The following is a 25,404-nucleotide window of genomic DNA, read 5'->3' on the forward strand; positions in this document are numbered from 1 at the left end:
TGTGTTATGTTCATTCTTTGGGTGGCAGACTTCAAAACAATATACCTGATGTCATTATCTAAATCACATTATCATACTGTGTTTTATGCAAAGACACACAATATATTTTTGTACATTTAGAGTTGAATTTTATACTTGATACTTGGATGTACAAATGATTTACCCTCTCCCGTCTTGTCAAGTGCCTTGATTTGCAATTGTGCACAAAGGCGTTATATAATATAAAAGTTTGGTTTGCGAAAAATAAATAAATAGAATCAAGTTATTTTATAATTTCTAAAAATGAAAACTTTACCAAAGACAACTCTAAATATCCCTTACACTGTAACTAATTTGGGATGCTTATATAAAGTAACTCCCATATTGAAATGGCGTTAAATTAGCAGTGTAATTATCTTGCATATAAAGCTTTCCTGTTGTATGTTAAGATTTACTAACATAACATCTTGTATATTCATGTCTTAGGACGTAGCATGCATGAAGCAGTCCACTTTTGGCTGATGCACTGAGCTAGGTATGATTATCCTTTATCGAATTGTTCTTGCAGTTAAATGTTGCTAATGAAACATTTTGCTTATTTAAATATTTACAAAAAAAGTAGTTTTTCTTACTAAGACTTATTTGTTTTTAAGTCGAAAATAGTTTCATTTGCTCACATGCATCACTACATCTCTCCAGCAGGGGGCAGTCAAACACTGGAGACTGTTGCTAAAACATACAAGTGTGAATTAAAGAAAAAATGCTCCCACTGAAACAAGAGGGCACCTCGTTAACAAGACATTTTCTTTTATTCAATAAATAATTTACATTATAAACAGCTGGCGTGTGGCACCACATTTGCCTTACATACAAACACAGTTTGATCTTTCTGGCATTTCCCATTTAGCTTTTTTTAAAACTCTTTTCTACCATTACAAGTCTGACACAGAATTATAAACAAAATAAGAGCTAAATGGAAATGAAAACATAAAGTGCTTTAGATTCAAAAACATGAACACCCCAGAACTTGTTCCTACATTCCCTTTCTAGATAAGGTGGGCTGCATTAAACATGTTTTATGTAAAGTAATGACACCCAGCATTTTATCACTCTCTCCACAACCACTACAGTAAGTGAGTATACTGTGTTAAGTACTAGTATTTTGTTCTGTGGTGTTCATGCTTTTTCAAAAATCCCTTTCAAATAAAAAAGGTTCACATTCACCAAAACATCTGATGTACAAAAACAGGAGTGATAAATTCAAAACACAACTGGTAATATACAAATTCAAACTCACAAAACATATGTACAATCTCACATTTCACATGTAGAACCATATACTGTAAAACTCACAACACAAATTACAGCTATTAACACAAGATTCAACATTACAATCATTTGTTTTTTATGATTTTTTTTTGCAATACATGTTCCAAATAGCAGTAGTAAGGCCTGCCAAATACTTCAGTGTAAAAGTTAAATGAGTGTGAAACTGTGCCCGAGTAGTAACAGGTGACTTACACATGCACGGATACTGCAGGTGAGAGCCAAAGTTCAACTAAAAGTGTTATCATGAAACACGAGAAAAGCAAAGGTGAGACTGCTTTAACTGAAACTAATGCTGCTTTTACAGAGTGTTACTGTACTGCAAATCACCCACAAACACAAGTTGTATACAGTTCTGAATCCCTCTTATGTGAAATTTTAAGACTGAAAGATGGAAATTCAGATGTAAGGAAAATGTTGGCACAAGGGCTTGTTCTTTGGCAATGACTTAAGCCATGGAAGCACGTCTACAGACGTATGCTTATCGTTTACAGCTCAGCAGCACACTGGTAGTCCATAAAAAGCTGAATTGACTAGAGGTGACGTCTTTATAGCTAGTACTGACAGTATCCACACCAATGGAGAAACAATTCACAAAATGCTATCAAAGAGGTGTCTCAGTTGGATTGGCTGATCTACATTCTGTAAACGAGTGCCCTTAACTAAGGTTGTTCTTCTGCTTTTCATGTTAGCTACATTCACATTACAGACATTAAACACAAAAACACTGTCTGATCAACATGTCGGCTGAAACAATGGAGTGAAAGGCCGTATGACACTGAAGAAGAAAATAGTTATTATTATCAGTCCCCTTAAGGGATTGCTACTAGGCTAACAGAGGCTATTTTTAACAGGACTGTGGAGCGCCTCGTCTTTTCTATTTCGGAGATTTCGGGTGCAACAGCAAGACATGGGAAAGAGTCCTCCCAATAGAGGTTTGTTCTGCCATTTCTAGGGGCTCCTGCACCCACACACACACACACACACACACAATTAACCAGAGACTCAGAATAAACACACACACACACACACACACACACACACACACACACACACACACACACACACACACACACACACACACACACACACACACACACACACACACACACACACACACACACACACACACACACACACACACACACACACACACACACACACACTATGACCCATTAATCTCCACAGCAGACAACTGGAGACGCTGCTCTGACATCCTTTTGGCTGAGTGCTTCCTCCAAAAGGCTCAGGATTCTCCAAAGCTGGAAACTAATCAAACATATAGCTGCTTCTGGCCTTAGGTTAACAAAAGCCCCTGTCAGGTCCTCTCGCTTCGCCACATGAGGCACGGAGAGCTTCACTGGCTTGGCACCAATGAGTGGATCAGGAGAGGGAGGATCAGCAAACTCTTCTTTCTGCAAAAGATCATCTTGTCCGGCTTCCCATCGACATGCAGGCCCGGTGAGAATGTGGGATTTAATCCCAGGTGGATATCCTGAGCTCTGGAGTAGCCGGGGCTCTCTCACCGCTGCTCTCATCAAAGACTAGTCCTATGAAGCAGCTAAACACACGTGATGAAAGGTGGGGAGCACGGTGACCTCGTCTCGCCATTAGACTGAAGTCCAGACACGACAACACTACTAAAATAAGACTCAGAGTCACATCACAGGACCAGAGCAGAAGAGAGGAGCCAATGTGCGACGCGGCGATGGTACTCTAGCACTCACTGACAGATACACCATGAGGATACTGTTGTGGGGGGACTATAGATGAGCTGTGCAACACTCAATCCACAATATGACAGCAAGGACGTTGAGGAGAAGGAGTGAAAGAAAATCTTTGCCTCTCTGTGGCGCATTATTCATGAAAGCATCCTTTTCAAAGATGTGGTATCTCTTGCTGTTGGAGTGGAGCATTTTTACATCCTCAAAGGCGTAGTAGGCTGCCATTGTGAAGTTAATGTCTCCAGAGGAGAGGAGGTCAAACACACAGGACTGAAAGTACAGGTCCTCCACTGGGAGCCGCTCTTTGCACTTGGCCTTGGCAGACTGGTAGGTGAAGCCCTGTGCCGCGGTGCTGCGGGTCCTGCTTGTGCTGTGGGCCTCCACCGATCGAGCCTTGAAGTTTCTGAAGTCAATGCGCTGGTTGGCGGGGCAGCCGTGCAGACAAAGGTACAAGTCCTGGTCATCTCCTTCCTCCACAGAGTTCACAACTTCCTCCGGCATCCGCACAGCAAAGGTCAGGTAGCGGCCGACCTGCCGCACCACTATAGTTGTGCCGATGTACCTGGCCTGAATCTCCACGTGCTGCCCGGCAACCTTCTCCACCACACGCAGAGTGTTCGCTCCATGTCGATCCCCTCCGTTCTTGGAGCCATCTGCAAAAGCAGCCGGCAGCTCATCTGTCTCTGCGTGGTACATCTTCTGGTCCACACATTCCTGGAAGTTTTTAAAGATGATTGTCAGCTGCAGGAGGACAGAAAAAAAGATAAGTCATTAACATTCATCTTAAATGATCACATGCGTTTGCCTTTATGATGCAAGTATGCCACGTCATTAGGGCTACATACAGAATCCTAATTAACTGCAGTAGATTTAAAAACATGTAATTGCTTAAACTTTTGCATTAAGAACAAGTTTGTGCAATCTGTACCATCTATACCCCACAACTCCACTTAAGTGTCATATTTCAGCACTGGCTCAACATGGGGGAGGCCAAGGTAAACGCCCTCAAAAAACATGAGTCTCGGCAATGTAAAATCAGGCCTCAGTCTGCAGACACAAAGACGATCCATTCATAGCGCTGAAAACCTGCCTGTGAACCCCAGAACTATGCTGCAGGGAGTGGCGGGGGCCAGGACGCAGCGATATACTCTGCAGCTAATTCAGTGACGCTACGTAGAGCTAGGTATCATCGGGACACCATGAGCCATTGTCAGAGCAGCGACACCAGACGATCTAGGGTCTCTGATGTCTTCTGACAGAGAACAGGGGGGGGGGGTCTACAAAATACTCCATTAGCTTTACAATTCGTCGGTTGCACCAGCTCTGTCTCAATCCCAGCAAACCCTCGCCCAACATTTCCCACCTTTATTAACTTCTGTTTTTTTTCCCGCAGGCTTTAAATGAAAACAATCCCAAATAAAATGCCTCTATTATCCCTTCATCAGGAAAAGGTAGAAAAAAACAGACAGTTGTATTTGCTGAGCAGCTCTGAGCTCTGCTAATGCAAGTCCTTTAGAGAGGGTGCCTTGTTTGCACAGGTGGCATTGGCTGCTGCCTTGTTTTCCCTTTGTTCAGAATCAAGATCTTTAAAAAAGACGTCTAATTTGCTTCCAAGAACAGCAGTATAAAAATGTCATTACTTTAAAAGCTCACAACCCCACAAATGCCTAAAAGAGTATCATTAAGAAGCCTTGATTGCAGAAAATTATACTTTCTACAAATGTGATTAAGGACAAAGTCCTTTTATACTCAGTCTTAAAACGTAAGGTATGATGCTCTGCAAAGAGGCTGAGGTCTACGATCATTGCTGTCAAAACGTTGCCAAATCTGGAACAACTCTAAGCGAACTTGCCAAATATAAATACTTCTTTGTTTTTTTAACTCAAGTTCTACTTAAAAGGTATTTCAGGGACAGCAATCCAAACTAACCAATGAACCATTAAACAAAACAACAATAATGAAGAATGCACTGCTGAGGAAAATATTCCATAATGTAGAGACCATATCTAAAGTCCTGTGCAGACACAACACGTCTTACTGTACTGTGCTCTGTGTGTAGACTTCACTGTAAGTAGGCCAAGCATCAGCCTGAGCGGTCTACTGTGAAAAGTGAAAATGGAGCCTCATGTTAACATCTGACGCAGAACTGCTGTTATAATACTAACATATCATTTATAAAGCTTATCAAGATCTTCGCAATTGAGCTGGGTTTGGCTTCTTTATCTGTCATTATGGATCTCATCCAAACACTAACCAGAGTCCACAGTTTGTGAGAGCTGCTTCTTTGTCAAACAGACCACATGAAAGAAGAGACGAGCACAAACAAAAACACAAACGGCTACAGGTTTCCAAACTAACATGGTAAATCAATGCACCAAGTAATAACCTCAATTATAGATGATCATTTAAACCATTCCTTAGCCTGGAAAATGTCAAGAAATATTATATTATATTATAAATATTATAGAATGGATGGAATTTGACAAGCATGACTAGCAAATGTTGGGCATTTTTTATTTATAAATGACATGCTTTCATGACGATAAGAAAGGATCCCCACCTTGCTTGTGGCAGTGGCCATAGACCCCGGTACCACAGGAGTGTTGGTCACCTGGACTGACAGGTATTTGTTGTGGATGAGAGGCCAGGCTCCTTCCACTTTACAGGTCTGGAAGTCGTCCCCAAATGTTCGGAGATGCGGGTCTCCAAAGAAGCCACAGTGGGTGTAATTGGGAGGAGCTGTGTTGCGGGGAAGACTGCGTTCATAGTGGCACACTTCTGGGCCGTCAGAGCGCTCCTGGCTGTCAGGTGGGAGCGGCAGGGCTGGAGGAGGAACTGGGGTGCGTGAACGTGGTTGGGATGTTGGCCCCTCCCTGGAGCAGTTGTGTTGGCTCATTAGATCCTCTATGCCATGCTGGGCAGAGTGGTAGGCCAAGTCCCCCCTGCAGGTTCGTGCAGTCCGCCGTACACAGCTGTTGTACGCTCGCAGCGCAGTGCAAAACTCCTCCTCGGGACCAGAGTTCGAGGTGGAGGCCCAAAATTCTGAGTTACACTTCAGGATCTTACACTGCAGGCTCACTGCCAGGGGGGAACAAGACACGGTTTAAACACAAGAAGCAAACCAGATGGAAAAACCAGAGAGTTTCACAAAAAAACCTATTAATAGTAATCTGTGATTGATGGTAGTTCAGTAACAGATATAAATAATACTAAAGCTAAAATAAAGGAATCAGACGATCAAGAATGCCAAATGAAGTCTTACTTTCCTTAAATACTACAATAGCAATAACAAATGCAGCAATTATTTTGCCATTAACTAGTTAGCATGTTTAAAAAAAAAGCTTTAATGCTAGAGAGACTAAAAAGCATAAGCATAATTATATGTTGCTGCTGAGTTTTGATGGTACACCTTGACAAAAGGATAATTAATATCTATAGCTACACAAATCTATGCATGTTCACAGCATGAAACACACACACAAACAAATAAACAAAACCATTTTTGCAAAAATAGTGAACAAAACACAGGACTGTACTCCCTTAGGTAAACCAGGATATTGGATAACTTAGCTGGTCATTGTAGAGAAGTGCACTGACCTTTCACACCCTGACCTTTCACACCCTTTTGGTTCATGTAACATAAAAAAATGCCTTTTGATCATTAATCTACACCTTTAGTGATAATAATGCTAGTTGACCTTAGATTGTTGTCTCCCGCTTTATATCCACGTCCGGCCTCTTCTTAACACAAATGTTCTTCAAACATGTTTCAGGATGTCCTGTTGCCACCCCATGTTTGCATAGTATTACCTTTGACTAATAAAGCGTTTATTTAAATGGGAAGTGAGAAGTTTTACCCAGTGTCTCAAGGGGGGAGCCTTATCAACACTTTGAAGTCACACTTTAAACAATATCCCTCCTGAAAGCTTCACCGCAGCCCTCTAAAACCCCCATATCACCTCTCCATTTACCACCCATTTCATAGATGGCAATAAACTAATCTTGATCTCAGCTATCAGTGCATTATCACCTTGTTGTTTGACGGCAAGTGACTTTAGAGGAAAACTGATAAGGGATTTGCACACATGCAAGGTGAGCTGAATGAGGTTTGAAAGTGCAGAAAGTAACCCACTGCAATGATCCCAGTTTAAAATGATAAGTATATTAAGTCAATTTAAAACAATGGGGATGTCTAATATGATATCACACTGCCATTGCAGCAGTTCACTATACCTTTTCCATTTCTTTTTTAAATAGCTGTAAGGGTGGACTTGAAACAGTTCAGTAGGAACATTTAAGCGTAATTCGACTCTCTTCAAATCCTTTTTCCTTTTTTTTTTACGTTTCGTGGGTGAATGAACAACTTTAAATGAAAGTCCTTCCTTGAAAAACTACCTAAGTTAAAGATACTTTCAAGGAACTATGTGAAATACTGAGGCATGCACCATCCCCCAAACAAAACCAGGGGTTGAGGGCTACAGCAGCCACAAAAATACCCCTCACTTTGTTTTGTCTTCCTTTAATAAAATCCCAATTACGACTAGGCTTCTCAAACTAGTCAAATGTAGTGCTGTAACAACATGCTTGTTCCCTTTCAAGCATGTTGTAATATTTTCCTAACTTTCAACCTTTTCTAGACATTTGCACGTAAGCAATTTGCCCTAAATATGTGCAATCTTGTAGATTTTTGTAACCAACCAACTAATTTGCTGCGGTGAATTATACATTTTTAGCAGTTTTTACTTTAAATGCAAGCTTCAGCAGAAACAGCTCAATTTTTAAGTGCACAATGTTACCAGTTGTGGAAAGTAACTAAGTACATCTACTCAAATACTTTACTTAAGTATTTTCATTTTATAACTCTTTATACTTATACTGTACTACATTTTGGAAGAATATGTACATTTTACTCCCCTAAATGTATTTGACATATCATTTTAACACACAATACCAAACCTTATTTGGTATAAATCAAACTATCCAACATTATATTTAAGAAACTAAAACCATGAGTGGATTAAAAGGAGATTAATTGGCAGCAATGTTGTTAACAAGTTGCTTTAAAATAATTTAAAATATATATTTTAAACAATTATTTTGTAATCAAATTGTACATTTGATCCTGATACTTTAAGTACATTTCCTAATACTTAAATACTTTTACTCTAGTACCATTCTCCATGCAGTACTTTTACCTGAAATTGTATTAGTTTACTTTTACGCAGGTAAACAATCTGAGTGCTTTTTCCACCACTGTAACTCTACTTTCCCCTTGGTATACATATCGGCTCATAAATTGTGACCTTACCAAGCAACTTTGCAGCCTCAGTTGAGAAAGTAGATAAACAAAGAGAGCTTCGATAATAACGTTAAAGAAGTCATATTATTAGGTAAAGCTTATCAGTGAAAACATTTATATTCAGTGTATGATGAAAACGTGTTGGCATTTTAAAAAAACTTTCACTTTTCAAATTCAAAAGTATAAAAAGGGGCATCTTACCGGACGGGAATAGTGAGAGAAACACCGCGAGGACTCTGCACACGTCAAGCGCCGAGGGTCTTCCTCTTTTCCCCATAACCATCCATCCAGCTCGGGGTCGCACTTCACTCCTCTCCCTGGTCAAACCCGATGAAGGAAGGACAGAGGAGAAGAGTTAGAGCCGCCGTGAAAACACATAGGAAAGTCCATAAAAGAGCCCTGAAGTCGGTCCCGTCTTCTCATTACTATGCTAAGAAGTTGTGGTTGTTGTTCTGTTAACCTTTTTACTACAGCCGGGTACGCTAGCTAACTCGCAGTGCAGGACAAACCGCTGAGAGCAGCCGGGCAATCCGTCTTCCTTTTAGGGGAGTGTCGAGAAGGTGCAGCCTCTGCTGGCCAGCGAACACACTGAGCCAATCACAGCCGCCTGTTCTGCCCTTAAACCCCCTCTCCAAGTTTCAAATTTCAACTCAATGTGCAGACTTGTTCGACGACAACCGAGTCTTCGCGGCCCACAAAGTAGTAGTGCATAACGCCGCGTGAGAAGGGCTTGATTTGCGGCTAAGATCACAACAATAACCACTCTGTCAAGCAAAAACCTCGAGAGAAAAACAGTGGCATCCCCCCCAGTAAGCATGTAAACAGGAGGTAAGCTACCAACAATATAAAACAACACCACGTTTATTCCTAAAGAGCTGTTAATAATGTGCTTCTACCCTTCATATTAGCATACCTAGCCTTGTATAAATAAAGGACCCTAAAAAAAGGTTCAAACTTATTATTATTACAGCAGTTATATTTTGCTACAAGCAAAGCTAACCTCTTCAAACCCTCATACCAACCACTGTAGGTCAATCAAACTCACCCAGTGGAGCCAAAGAAGTGTATTTAGGTTCTAGTGGAGGACCCAATGTTTCTAAAGATGCCACATACTGAATGTTGGAAAATGTACACAAAATGTTGCTCCAGAACATTACAATTTGATAAAATGGGGAACTACACATATGCACTCTCGAGTTTGAATATTTTACCAAGTGTCCACATCATGTCTGAAATTTGAACAAGCTGTTTTATGTAATATTACAAGGGCTGCCTGCAACTAGCAATTATTTTTGATATCTGTTCAATTTTTTATATTTGTCACATTATATAGACAAAATAATTGTCTATAAAATGAGAGACAATCAACGTTTACGAAAGCCAAAACTAACATTTTAGAATTGGTTATTTAATCAAGCCAAGAGGCCAAAACCTATATATTTAGTTTACTATTATGACAAAGTAAAGCATGAAACCCTGACGTTTGACAAGGTAGAACCATCTTTTAAGTATCACAGGAAAAAGGTAAAGAACATTAGCATTAACATTCTGAAAACCACTGTGAAATATTATATGCCAGTAATTATATAATATGAAACTCATTCTCAGGTTGTGAAATTCAGAAAAAAAATCATCTGTGTGTTCTCAAAAAAATCTATAGCGCTTCACTTTTCACTGATGGCAGTAGTTTCCATTAACCCAGCAACATGTAACTATTTAACTTGCAAACCATACCACAATGCTGTAGTTAAACGTCACATCAGTACATGAAGTTATCAAAGCCGATGCAAAAGCACATGTTCGCAGGTACAATGAGAAAGGGACTTCTAGGAGTGATTTGTCTTTTGATAAAAATGCAGGATTTGTAAGATAGTAGTTTTGACATGTTGGCTTAAAGGATTAGAGAACATTTCCCCTACTGGTCCGTACAGCAGGTGATCTACTACTCTTAAATGCATATTACAACCTCCATTGAGGTTGTACAAATGACACATCACTTCTGACTTTGACTGCGATTTAAAGCAACATTCTATCAGAAAGATGGCTGGCTGTACAGTATTTTTCCACAGTGCGCTGAATGTCTTTGTGAATGCTGTCCCTTTCGTGGATAATGGATAGGCTCATGTACAATGAGGTCTGAGCCTACACATGTTTTCAACAAGGGTGGCCCCCGGAAAGTCTCATTTCCCACTCTATACCTAACATTCCCATCTGAAATGAATGACTGCAGCTGTAAGGCATAAGCTGCTCTGTGATATGTTTTGATGAACTGTTAAATATTTTTGGTGTTTAGTAGCAACATTGGATAAAGAACCAAACAAGGAATGACATTATAGGGGCTTTGTATCTAAGGCTTTTGATGCAGATATCTTGTGATTGATTTACATCTTAGACGCCTAAAAAGCTCAAAATCCTTGTGTGTATATCTTATCTTAAACATATTGGTGCAGATTGAACATTTGAGACCTGTTGCAGCGAGCTTACAGACGAAGGTGCATGAAGGTGAATATTATTTACTATCATGGGTTTTTATGACCACCTTCATATTATTGTCAGTTATTTTACTGTGTTATTATCTCAGTTGACAAAAGCATCTTTGGCCAATTAGCTGTTTATGAATTGTCTTTTTTATTAAGTCATTCGTCATCCAAAGTTAATTTGCATGCATTTCGGTTGAAAGTAAGCTTTCGTCTTAAATAATGGACACGAAGAGATATCTTACATTTTTATGTCAAAGGACAATTACTTATTTAGAAGTCCATGAACCATTTCTTTGGTTAGGATATTTCTTCCTTGTTTAAAAATAGGATTCTTATTAGGATTTCAACTGTAATTTGGTTAATTGATTTTTTCCAATCGACAACAAATTCTTAGTCACCGTTTGGATAATCAATAGCATCGAAAAAGTAATTTATTTAGCATAAAGGCCAAACATTCTCCGGTGCAGCCTCTCAGATGCAAGGATTCACTGTGTTTCTTTGTCTTATATATTAGCTCATCAGAATAGAATCAGAATGCCTTTATTCGTCCCACAGAGGGAGAAATTTACAAGGTCTCTGCATTTGACCCATCCTAGTGTTAGGAGCAGTGGGCTGCCATTATGTACGGCGTCCATGGAGCAGTGTAGTGAACGGTGCCTTGCTCAGGGACACCTCGGTAGCACTTGGTCTTTCGGGGACTTGAAATGGTGACCTTCCAGTTCCCAGGCCAAGTCCTTATGGAATCAAACGTCTACAGATTAGGAGTGGTTTGTTGTACAAAGGAAGCCATTTGAAGACATCACCTTGAGCTCTGACATGTGACGGCCATTTTGACAATTTTCTGACGTTTTATAAAGTTATTACAGAATTAACAGAGAGATAAGATGCAGCCCAAATAGTCATTACAAAGGCTAATTTAATTAGACTGATTACGCCACCATCAAAATTAGGTTAGACCTCATCTCTTCAATAGGCTTTGCTCATCAAGTGTCAGTCATGCCATCAGCTCTATTTTGTCCTTTGGATAATAGTTAGTGACCAACCAATCAAAATATAGATTGCTTTTAAATCAAGTGAGTTTACCTATATGGTTTTAAATCTCTATGACAAACATTGTATAATCATAAATCCAGCAGGTAATCGAATGACGTTTAATGGTGTGCTCCTTTAAATCTCTATTACTTGCCAAACGTCAGACAGTTTTCACATTTTCATACTTAACATGTGGTGTAATGAAGTAATATTAATCTCTTATTCCATGGTAAATGATGTGCAATATGACAGACTTGTATTGCATCTGTGTGGACGGTCACTGAGGACTGAGCCTCTTTTCCAACAGATGGCGCTTGTAAGGAGCTCTGATATGAAACCTCAAATCATGACACAAACGCACATGGCATTATGAGGACAACCAAACCTGTCATTAAATTTGAGCTTTATGGACAGCTCGGTTATTGGTCTAATTACATGCTGTCATGCAATTAGGATTTGAAAGGTGTAGCTTAAATCTGCAGCCAGCAGGCGCATGTGTCCTGTTGCACTGCTCTAAAGAAGATCATCTTTTATACTCCATGTCAGATACATGCAAGTATAGCCTCAACTGTATTTCGGTATAAAAATATGGTAAATTAAATAGTGTTGCATCCTTTAATATCGTAAAGTGAATACATTGTTTATGCACATTTGACTGACACCAGCAAACGGATCAAATGTTCAATATTGCAGAAACCCAGCTCTCCTGGCTGCACATCTGGTAGTAAAGTAGACCTATTTAAGGACATATAGATACAGTTTAAAACCCCAGCAAGCGAACAAAAACTGACAAAACCACTGCGCAAACAAGAACTCAGATAATGTTTAAAATTCTACATGAGTTTCCAAACCAACCTTGGCGACTGCATGGGCTCTTCGCGACTCTGGAGTCCTGCAGGAATCCGGAGGATAGCGAACAGGAGCGAGTGGAAGCACACTCCTAAAAAATCTCCCCCTTTTCTTTAAAAATAAACCTCGTACTGTGTGTCACTGTAATCCGAAATCAAACGCACTCAGTGGCTTTCTGAGTGTTAAATCCCATCTGTGCATGATGTCCACCGATGTGCTTCTTGCTGAAATGAAAGTGCTTTTCTTCTTGCGAGTTGGGATTCATTTAAACAGCCACTTCTCGCACCCGGGGTGGACTCAGATCTCTGCAGTCATTGCTAAACTCATTTGACTAGCGGTCGATCGGCAAGCAGACATTATGATAGATTAAGTCCAGTAATTGCCCTCATCCGCGCGGTGAATCCAAATTGTTAGTTATGGTCGACGTCGGGGAGAAAAGCCCTGAGGGCAAAGCTGCTGCTGCTGCTGCTGCTGCGTACGGCTCGCTGTCTGGATGTTGTGAAACGGCTAGTTAGAAAGTGTGAGAGAGACAATGATCGGCTCTGCATGACGCCACTGGGAGCCCCAAATCTCAGCTGCAACCCCCCCCCCCCCCCCATGTTTTCCAGCTAGTTGTTCTCTCTTTGGGAGATAGTAGTCAACATATTGCAGTCTAAATATTGACTTGAGAGTTGTGATTTTTTTCTGTCAAAAGCAAATGAAACTAAACCCATGCCATGTCAGCTTCACAGGTCACTTTCTTGATTTTCTGCCTTATGCCTTATTACAGAATGTTGGCTTGTCCTTCTGCAAGATGAAGATACACATTTTCTACACCTTTGATAACACACACAAGAGTTTAAAACTAATTTATACAGCAATTCGTTTTACACATTCATGCTAAATGGACAGATAACCTTTAGCACAACCTCATCTCTCCAAATTACTGGTTGAAAAAAGATAAATCCATAATAATCAGGATTTAATGGAGGATCAGGTGGACAAACGCTTTGCAGCAGGGAGGGGGGGGGGGGTTATGCTCAAAGGCAGAGAGGGCTGCATGGGGGCTGCACCTGTGTTTTAGGATCAGACTGCAAGCAGGAAAATACCACCACAACCCCCTCTTTCCTTTCCTCTTCAACTTTTCCAACCTCCACTCCATGGTACAACATAACTGGTTCTCTCTGCTCCCTTTTTCTCTCTGATCAGGAAAATCCATCACACCAGGGAGGGGAGAGATTTTTCTGACTGAAACACCACAATGACCAATGAGGTGTTCTCACTGCCTGTCAGGCGGGTACTGAACATGCAGAATCATGCAATAATGTAGAGCTCATAGTTAACACTGCTGTGATTTCACCTTCGATTAACACTGGACTCGTACACGTTTTTTACATGCAGCTACCGGACAGAGCTGTCACATTACATCATGCCTTTGTGCATCCAGCAAGAATCTGACCCCTGTAATCCGCTCGTTTACTATCACAGCCCAGACCTGCCCTCTCCAGATGGCCACTGAGAGGCAGCATATTTTGCATTGATGTAACATAAGAACATGAAAGAGTGACGCCCCGGTGTGAAAAGAATGGTTTTAGAGGTGCCGGATTCCGGCCCCATCTCAAACACAGCTGGTGTACTTGCTGCCTCGCTGAGGTATTATGGCGAGTTAACCCAACAGGTATGCTTTACATATCACTGGATTATAAAAAACACTGTTTTTTTGTGTTGTGGTTCAGTGTCTACCACTGCATTTGACAGAACAAATCATTTATAGTCAGCCATGTAACCATTACAGGCTGAAATTAAAGAAGCATTCGGTAATGCCTGCCCTTGGGGCTGTTTGTGATTTTCTTTAGTAGCCTGTTATGTAGTCTATTATGAAAATATGTTAAACTCAGGCTGCTTCAGAAAATAAAACAAAAAAATAGAGGAAGAAACATAACACAAATCAGCAGAGAATTCTTGGGAGACCAATGTATAAAGCTTACAAGCTGGCGTCTTTGAAACCTTTTGATATAGAAAGAATATATATCTAGAAAACTAGCTTACTGATAGATTTTACTCAAAGATTCCTGATCCAGAGTAATGTAAAGTTGCTGCATGGTTTCTGCAACATGATTCATCATAAACCACAAACTGCAAATACATTCTTGCTTCATTTTCTGGTGATTTTTTTTTTTCTTCTTTTTTCTTTCAGATCATCACATGCTGTACTTTCCCACTGTAGGATTAAACCTTCACTGTTGTCTTCTTGTAAATAGATAATAATTTCAGATGCTGATCACCAGTTAATCATAAATCCAGCCTACTGAAAACACATTCAGTTTTAGTGTCTTATTTTTCTTTTCTCAAAGCTTTGTATCTCAGTCCAGATAATTGTAGGTTTTCGTGCTAGAAAATGATTGTGCGTATAAGAAATGTCTCTCAACCGCTGACCAGATGTTTGGGGTGGATGACTAGACATGCGAGAAACTAGCCAGCGATTGCAGTATTTCTGAGTGAGACATAGATTAGTAAACATTGTGTGCTCTTGCTGACCTTCCCGTTGCCGTTTGAACTCCCACAGCATAACAATTAGCTTGTCATGGTGCGTTGAGCCTTTTTTCCCCTGAGGTGTCACACTGCATTGTGTTTTAGACAGACCGGAGATTATGCAGACACATCCTCCTGCGATCATCGTGTCACCTGAAAGAAATATTTTGTTCTACTCTGGTAACTTTACAACACTTAAAAAATAGTTTCACTTGTCACATGGAATTCCATTCATGTAACCTTTGATAGAGATGAAAAGATTCATTCATACATGGATAACAGTAATTATTTTGTTAATTAACCATTCAAGTGATTTCATCTTACATCAGCTAATTTTCTTTATCATAACCCCTGTATTATGAGGTCCTGTTTACATTCAATATTCCAATCAGGCTTCCGAAATCAGATTCTCAATTAGTTTTCTTTATACTTATACTTATAAGCCTAAAAGAACCAAATCAGTCATTTAGCTCTAGAGGGACATTTCATGTTATGCAATACATTCTTACCATTTATACACTTTAGTAACTTTTCCATAGCACACTGTGGCTTATGTACTTGTGTGTAATTGATCAGAAGAACAGTTCTACCTGGTGCCCTTAGACCTCAATGCAAGGCAAATACAGACAACACAAATAAATGAAAAACACATTCTCACACATTGGACAGCAATTAGAAAACCTCCTCACCAACTTCTCATCAAAAGACAAAGATGATTTGAAATTAGCCTCAATAAGGCTCCGATACTGATACCCAAGGACACATCACTGATTCCATGATTTATATATTATATTACAGAAACAAGTATAAGGCTAACGCGAGGTTAACAGCAGATGGCTAAAATACTGTCTTAAAATAAACCTATATTTTGGGTATTTTAGGTCATTTCCAACACTACTGATTACTGATAGACTTCCTATATATTTGCATTTAAATAGAGCGAATCTTACAGAGAAACTTCTATAGAGGTCCGCGCCATGCTGCAGCAAATTCAAGTCTACGGATGACTTCTTTTTTAAATGACACAGGCCTATTATTGTATTCTCCACTCATCATGAAACCTGGTCTGTGTGAAATGGTATCAATTTATGTATAAGTTACACATACACTAAATGCATATTCTTCAGTGTGGACTATTCTATTGCTGGCTTAGTATTATAACTGAGACGTCTTGTAGAACACAACGAGTGTATCAAATATGACAAAGACTCTTTAGTGTTTAAATCGACCTGCTCCCTCCAAGGTTTAAAGGCTGTTAAATGAGAAAAAAACGGTTCACCAGCAAGAGTCCCTTGGTAAAAATACAAATGGACAAAGATGTATGGTTCATGTACATGATTGACATTTAAAAATAGGGGGTAGTGCATCCAGCAGCACCGTCTTTGGTAATAAGGTGTGAGCATGAATTCAAAAAAATCTATTAGGAGGTGATATGTGGAGCACAGACACTGTGTGGAATTACTACCACAGTCCGTAACAATATGAATGCCTGCAAATTGGCCTGTTCGTGCACACAGAGGAATGGGCTTGAATGTGAAAACCCTCATTACAGATTCTCGTCTCCCATTTAAGCGGGGGAAGAAGAGTTTCTCCTTTTTGTCTAAAGCCAGTCTACAATCCAGGGAGAATTATGCACATTGTTTAATTCCAGACATGGACCGAACTAGACAGAGTGTGTACGTACGGCAAGACAAATAATTAGCTCCGCTGCTAAACATAACGGGTCTGAGTGAACGACACAACACTCCAAGCCACATTTTAGGGAGCACCATAAGGGAATGAATATCTGCTTTAGACCCTGAATGATCATCACAATTTTGCACTTGACAGGTTTTTAAAAAACACACATGACGTTGGTGTGCCGCCATGACTCCATTAGTATGCAAGATGCCATAAATGCAGGAAACTGAGGCTTATCTCAATAAAACACCTGCCTTTTTAATTTCCTGCTTGTGGAATTTTGTGCCGAAATTGAAGGACTATCTAAATATCCAGTTTATGAATATGAAATTAGATAATGCTTTTCTCTGCACACTGTGAAATGCTTTTCTGGCAATTTAATTTAGAGTTAATCAGTCTTAGAAATAATAAGTTGGCATTATGCCTTATTTGTCTTTACTGTCACAAAAAAACAATCATTGCATGTTTGTTGTTTTGTATTTTACACAGACAATGGAGATATGTCCTCCTATTCAGAAACCATATTTTTATTCTTCACTGTCGATGCTGTATTAGCATTACTCATTTAAGCATGCTCCTCGAGCTGAAAATTCTTTGTAGCGTCCCCTTCATCTAAACTGTGGTTATCCTTGACCTGCGTAAATGCAGGGCAATGATAACACTGCCAGAAATACGAGAACACAACAAGCGGATTCACAGTCTCAGCCCTGCTAATTGTATTTTGTGCATTTTGTGAACGCTGCCAATGTCAGCCGGCCCGAATTCTTCACGGCTCTTTTATGTCTAGGTTGTTGAACTTTACTAGAGTTTTGCAGTGTTGTCCTGTATGCACAGCTGCAGGGGCTACATCCTGCCCTTCCCTTTGTCCCATCTTGTCACAATAGCTGTAGAGAAAAGCTCAAGTTTTTGCAGGTGCCAGCAAATTATCTGCTGCCCCAAATTCAGTTTACAGCTTTCATGCTCTGCTGATGGTGAGAAACAGGAATCAGACCGATTCTTTTTAAGCTGCACGGGGAACCGAGTGCATGTAGTGTTTGCTTTTGCCTGAACGTTTATCACATGCATAAACCTACATTTTCTTTTAGAAAACATCACAATGCTGAAATCCAATAATACTCCATCTGAAACAAATTCCTAGCCAGTCTAGTCGGTAAATCTTCAGCATTATGTCAATGTTGGCTTGCAAGTTTTTCATTGTTCACCTTGAGCCCCGGCTGCTTCTAGATCTCTCTCTCTCTTTATTACTTTGACCACACACAATGACTTTAAAGTTCTCAAGCCAGGATTGCTGCTCCTACTTATCACACAACTCTCTCTGTCTCGCATTTAACACAACAATTCCTTTCGAAATTTAACACAAACATGACCATCATTGCATGTAAAACTTTTGGACTAGTTTCTTCCTATATCTGTACAGTAATGTAAATGAATTTGCAATATTTTAGATTCAAGTGATAATTATGGGTCGGTTGCTCGATTTTAAAATTATAAAACAATCCTTGCAGCAGTGTAATTGTGTCCCCAGCGAGCGAGGGAATTTGCAATTCTAGGGCCCTAGAAAAAGATCATTTCCATGCTGAAATATTTATAGTCTCCTTAAAAGTGTTGGAGAGTGGAACGCAGTGGTGACTGAAAGAACAGTTGAATCTGAAACTCATTAAGATGCATGCTATCTGCTCAGCAGGACAAAGAGGAGCTATTTCCTGTTAGATGCTACCAAACATGCAGGAATGCCTCTGTATACTGAAGACAGCAGGGCCGCAGCACCACTAAATGTCATCCATGTTCATATCCCTGTGCAGCCTTGTAGTCCACTCCATCTTTGTAAAGTGTGCGGTTGTTCATTAATGAGCTGTGGAAATGTCAGCGCTTTGGGTTCAGATTAATTGCAGAGCTCACAGATGTCTAATTACAGGAGAAAGACTTACAGATATCCCCAGCCCTCAGAGACAGTGGGCCTTCTCCCCCCCGAGGGCTAAATGATGCTTTATTGATCATAATTTGTAAAATTATACTGTAATTTCTCCGTCTTGGCTGTTGCAACAGAAGCAGGTTAATTGACTCAGACCCGTTAAGAGGGTGGGAAAGAAAAACCTTGTTGCTGAACAAGCTATAAAGGTTTGATTTGTTATGCCTTAGGTCGAAGATTGTGCTTAATATGCAATGAGGTTAATTAACCGTGAGTTGAATGGTTTTAGAGCTCCACAGTGTTGCCCTGCCCCCGTGGTTGTGATGGTGTCTGGTGTTTGGTCAGGTGTTTGACCAACAGTGGAATGGCGATTGAGGCTGTTGATGTTTTACTGACGGCCCTTCATGGCGAGCGCTTCACACAGAGTGGATTGCCTGAAAAGTTGTGAAACAGGAGGAGACTCGAGGCCCCCCCCCCAAGAAAAAAAATCCCAATTCCAGAGCCAAAATAACATCAGTGAGTCATAGTTGCCTCCAGGCCACGTTGACTTTATCTCCTCTGTCTCAACATGCAGGCCGGTCCTCTCACCAGTTACTTTAATTAAAGTAAGAGTCGGAGTCGCCACATTTAACCTCATCCTAATATGTCTCGACAACTGTATAATTTGTAATCCATAATCTGTTCACTAAAATTGCATAGAGTTTGAAGTCGTGATTTAAATTTACTTGGTGGTTAAAAGCTATATTCAGATATGGTGCCACCATTGGGTTATACAACTGAAATACTATAAGAAAATGATTTACAACCTCCCCTTGTCATGTGGCCGTTAAGTTTCACTTTGTAGGGATAAGTGCAAACGTGGATGTTGGTTTTCATGTCTCTAGGTAAAGTGCGATCAGTCTGTATGCCTCTACTTGCCCATGCATTGTCCACATTTCCTCTCATCCGTGGCAATCAAAACAAACCAAGAAAGAAACATACCTTTGGTTGATGAAAACCTAATGATGACAAATGACACATTAGGTAAAATAGGTTGCCTTTTATGAAAAGCTCTCACGTGTTCTGACAGACACACTGTAACTGTCAGGGCAAGTAAATCACCAAAACCTTTGGCCGACAAGAAATAAAAAAGCATCTGAGTTAAAAGCATGTTAGTTACTGTAACTAAATCGGCTTTTCAGATGGGTGAGATATAATGTAGTATGAGCAACACCATAGCGGGTACAAAAAAAACAACCTGAGCATGCACTGTTCTTGACCTGTGCAACCACTGAAACTTTGAGCTGCCAAATTAGCTTTGAAGGTAGAAGAAGCATCCAAAAAGGCATGTAGCTACAGTAACAGAGTATATCCATGTCAGGAAACTGTGATATCACAGCCCCAGCACCATCGGTTAAAGGCACACTACTTAAATAAAGCAGTACACACTACAATACCTTTTTTTTTGGGCTCACTAGCAGGAAACATTTTCAATTTAATGGATTTCTTTTAAAATATAAAATTGCACAGTTTCCAAAATGTCCCCTGAAGCCACAGTGGACAGTTCATTGCTAGAGGCAGGGCCAAAGTTTGCTGATACCTCCTGTAACTCAGCTGGAACATCCAACTATCCACATGGCTAATATGTCCAGCACCCTGAGAGAAGCTTGAGCTGCCACTTCAACTTCACTGCAGGTGTGAGCGAACCAGAGAAGAGTATGGAAATAGCTCTTTGTATTTGTGAGCTTTTTGTGCACTGGCTAAAACAACCTTACTTTTCATTGACATATTTTATATGTCTGTTGTGTTAACAAACTATATGACCAGCAGGAAATAACATTTTGTGCTTTCAAAGGTAGCGAGGTGTTCAAGTTGCCACAAACTGAACAAACGAGCAGCAGAGAAGTGAGAGGTTGGTGACAGATGAGACTACATTCCTTCAACGCAAAAAAGTACCTGGCCTTCCTGTTTCCTCTGAATATAAAACCACACCTGGAGGTGCACAAGACCCGTCCAAGTATAACTGGTTTCCACAGCCTCAGGGCCCTTTTTACTCTGACAATAACACTGTGGTGCAAAACGCTGGCTTCCTTATTCGTTTAAATGAGACCAATGAATTGGCACAACGGGGGGTTCATGTTGAGGAAGCCTTAGGCAAAAGAAGAAAAAAAACACAGGGTGTCATTGTGCAACACACTGCACTGAATACCGGGGAATACCTCCTGGTGCGTTACTTTCAGCATTTAAATTGAGAGGGAAAATCTTGCTGCTGCGATTAGCTTCCCCAACTCGGCAGTGTCTTTTGCTTTTGATAAACCTTTAATCTTGATATATTGGTTACAGCTTTTTCTTACACTGTTCAGCAACACAGAAACACCGATGACCCACCCTGGGCTATTTTGATGTATTGAAAGTCTGATTACAAAACTCATCCCACCACTGGCACTGTAGCTTTTGTTGTGTTAACTGTGTGAACGTAAAGAGAACCAACCAGAAAGTATGATGCTCCTTTTTATCAAGCTCAATTCATTATGTTGGTGATCAAATGTAACTGAGTGATGGAGAGGCTTTACCGCGATGTTGCCACGATTTGTTGCCACCTTGTAGTTTCTCTTCAAAAGTGGGAGTTGTTGTCTTCAGAATTACAACTTGCAGTCTTGCGTTCATTTTTTTACCCCACTTGAATGCTGCAGAAATTCTTGAAATATACTGTTTTCAATCTCAGGAGAATGGTGGTTGAGGTCATGGGGAGAGCAAGATAGCTTTTATACCCAAGCAAATGTTGGTGTTTTGAGGCTGTTTGCTAGCTAGCAGCTGTTAACTGTAATGTTGTCAGCATGCTTCAAATCAGCATACTCATAAAATTGAAATTAGAATTTAAGGAGGACAATTGCAGACAGGTTCTGTAACTGCAGACCATTTCTTTAACTTTCCAAAAGCATCAATCTGTCAAGCAATGCCCAGTTCATGCAGTGAAGGGCCAGGTGTGTGAAAGTAAGAAGAGTAAGCAGGGTTTTATCTTCTACTAAGAGTGCAACATGGTTGTGCTGAGTGCTAAGCAATCAATCCACGGATTAGTTTGAGCTGTTACTGGTGGGGGCTGGATTAACACACATTACCTTTACTAGCTAGTAAAAAAGAATACAATAAGTTTATTATAACCTGCCAAACGGATTTTCACCTAAAGAGTAGCAGGTGCAGATCAGTTGTGCTGCAGTAGGATCTGTGAGAAAGGTATGCCCAACATTTTTTTTGCTTAAATATAAGCTTGTTAAATGTAAGAATCAATTTGTTAGAGACTTCTGTGTGTGCTTAAGCTCAGCTTTGTAGCATTGATTGAGTTGTAACTGACTAAAAAGGAGCTAGATTTGTTGGCTACATCTGCAGTTGAAAAAGGGGGAACAAGTCTCTTCATAAAGTAAAATGACTCCTTTGTCTCAGCACAGAGGATGCACAGTGTTTTGGGTGACTTTTCCAGATGGCTGACACATGCTCATTTGCTTTCCAGCTGCTATCAGTCTCTTTTTCACAGTAAGGTGATCCTCACTTGTGATCCCAGCTGTATCTTTGCAGCAAATTCCAGGGTATCAGCAGTCCAACACTCAGCGTCTTTTGTTTTGGACCCAACTTTACCCCATTTGGAAAGCACTACCACATGCCATACACAAGAGAATAAAACCTTCACGCACAGATATAAGAGTGAAAAAATAAACAAATATTACATTTTTACGATTTGTTTCCTTAAAAATAGTCTTCTTTAGGGTGTGTTTCTTACACATTGTTGCTAACCTCAGCATGCAAGAGCTCTTAGTCGGTCAGTGCACTCTTTGCAGAGGAAATCTAAAATCCCTCTACCATTTAGATAAGACTGTCAATTGCTGTCAGATCCCACAGCCAAGAATGAATCTGCTTTGCAAAACCCAGTGAATATGCCCAAACTTGTCCTTGCATTTCAACAGTATTGATTGATGATATCAACTGCTTTTCTAAGCAGATTGGGAGATTTATTGTAGAATGCAAACTCCTTTTTTTCTCCCCTCACCTGATGCCTTTCTTACAATCTTAACCTACGTATTTGGCAAACAAACATCCAATACAGCACCCAAAGGGCTCACTCATATTATTCTCAAAAACCCTGGGTTGCTGGGCATTTTACTTCCTCTTGCTTAATTCTCCCTGTGTCTGTCTGATTCAGTCATTCTTTTGCATTAGGCACATACCTTTCCCACAATACTTTTCTTTTCATTTTCCAACTCCTTGTTTTTGCACCTGGAAAAATGTTGTCACAATGCAGCAGGCTGACAAAGAACTGAAGCCCTGGTTTCACACAGGCAACTGTCAGCCAGTATAATTTTAACACAATGGAGGGTAGACGGAAAAAAAACTTTTTCTAAAGCATTCAATTGGAACCTTGCAGCTCAAATAAAACCAAGTCGGGAGGACTCGCATATACCGCAAGCATGAAGGGTGTATGAAAGGAGAGCTGGAGGATGCAGGGTTTGAGCATAGACAGGCCTCACAGCGATATACAGCAGTGCTGACACCCATGCAGCTGGATTCTTGCTTTTATCATCACAACTGAAGGCAAAGCAAATGCATTGGAGGGAAAGGATTTTAGGCACAGACATAAAATCTCACTATAAAATGCAGTGCAAACATGTTGTGAAACACATTGCACTGAATGCCATGTAATACCTTTTGAACATTGTACTAGTTATATTTAGATTGAGGGGGAAATTATTGCTGCTGTGATTAGCTTCCCCATGTGGTACCATCTAAAGAACATAAACCACAATTCAGTGTCTTGGCAGCCCACACACTTTATCTGAGGAATGACTTTTAATTCTGTTTTCACAAAATATCTGCAATATGCAGCCGGCTGACAAAGAACTGAAGCATCAACAGCTCAAATAAAACCAGGAAGGGAAGATTTAGGCATGTACAGCACAGAAGGCATGAAGGTTGTTTGAAAGGAGAGCTGGAGGATCGAGGGATGAGCATAGACAGGCCTTACAGCGATACACAGCGGCGTTGACATCCATGCAGATGGATTTTTGCTTTTATCAACACAACCGAAAGCAAAGCAAATATGTCGGAGAGAAAGGTTTATTTGGCGTAGACATTAAAAATCATCCATTATATTGACAGCCATGCAAGCAGTGGCAACATCAGTCTTAATTCTTGCTTAATCAGTGCTTTCATGCCATGTTTTAACTCTTTTTTTTCAAGTTTCTTTAGCAAACACACATCAGAGTTTGATGAACGATTAAGCAGACAATAACGTCTTTTCCATAAAACTGTGAGAACAGTTTTTTAATGAACAAATAAAAGCTTTGAGGCCGAGACTCAAAACACTATTAGGTTCCAAAAAATGATTGGATCCTGGATAAAGAAAGTTTCGCCTAAAAATTAAGCCATTTCTACAAGTATATTTCTAACTAGCTCAACATGCTTTAAAGGCCATTAATCCTTTCCTGCTGCTCTCAGTCCAGCTCTGTGAAACTCTGGGTTGTGACACGGGGGTGCAACGCTGATTGGACTTGATGGCTCGTGCTGTTCTTTGGTTGAAAACCTGTTAGAAACAACTGGAAGTCCTTTGTGCTGTGCAGAGAGCTGGGTGACGAAACCCTTAACTTGTCAGGCTAGTTAAATTACGTTCCGACAGCCTACGTTGTTAGCTAATAACACTGCGGATTAACGGTTTAACCATTTTCCCTCGTGGCAACTTCCATATACTGTAATTAGATTTAACTTTTTAAGCCCTGACATCATTGGCTGCCACTGATACTCTCACTGCTCCACGTGGGACGATCCTGTGTCGTATTCTCAGGAATTTACCAGCCAGTTTCAAAAGCGAGGGTATGTGAAAAAACGGAAGCAGCAACTTTTGAATGTGTCTCTCTGGGGCTGCAGCATATCTGCTCTCCTAATCCTCGACACAAAGCCTAGATGAGCAGCACCTTTGTGTGTGTCAGAATGGCAGGCTTTGGAAACAGGCCTCGGCATGTACGGCTCCTAGCAAAGCCGCAACACGGTGGAAACTTAGTTGACATTGAGAATATCCACAGAAACATGGTGGAATAATGCTGTCAGGGATGAGAACACAGCCATTCGTACACCCAAAAATACGCCCACGCAACGAATAAATACCATCTGTTTACCGCTGTGAATCTTTTTGTGTACTTGCTTAGCATTTGTCCCCAGCAGCATCTCGCAGGTAACGACAGAATAAGAGTGATTTACGATAAATTATTGTCGGGATGTGTTTATTCCTGCATGAAAGTGTAAGGGATTTCTGAGGTAAAAAGTTGTATCAAGTCTGAGAAAACAACAATTTGGTTTACTGGCAAATTGTACAAATATATATTCTGAGGCAGCAGACGTTGTAAAGCACTTTAGTTCAGTACAACTCTGAGGTGTTTCTCAACTGACTGTTTATCTTAATTTTCTACTACTTTTTACATCTGCTTTTATACAGTAGATAAATAGTGTACTCTTTATCCCACACATTTATCAGACTATAACTACTTTTCAGATAAAGATTTTACATTGAAAACACTAACGTTGTTAAATGCGTCTGATAAAATCTAATATTAAACCACGGGGGCTTTTTTTCCTGCATTATTAAAACTATAT

General features: G+C 40.2%; 1 protein-coding gene across 1 annotated transcript; it reads right to left on the minus strand.

Moving 5' to 3' along the window:
* Positions 1–769: 769 nt before the first annotated feature.
* Positions 770–13,179, minus strand: rgma (repulsive guidance molecule BMP co-receptor a). The gene is made up of 4 exons (XM_063903784.1): positions 12,696–13,179; positions 8,530–8,645; positions 5,590–6,107; positions 770–3,770 (listed from the first exon to the last, which is right to left on the minus strand). The coding sequence occupies exons 1-4, from the start codon at positions 12,707–12,709 to the stop codon at positions 3,069–3,071; spliced, it is 1,350 nt and encodes a 449-aa protein (XP_063759854.1). The 5' UTR covers positions 12,710–13,179; the 3' UTR covers positions 770–3,068.
* Positions 13,180–25,404: the final 12,225 nt, after the last annotated feature.

The sequence above is a fragment of the Eleginops maclovinus genome, chromosome 2, assembly GCF_036324505.1.
Source record: "Eleginops maclovinus isolate JMC-PN-2008 ecotype Puerto Natales chromosome 2, JC_Emac_rtc_rv5, whole genome shotgun sequence".
NCBI lineage: Eukaryota > Metazoa > Chordata > Actinopteri > Perciformes > Eleginopidae > Eleginops > Eleginops maclovinus.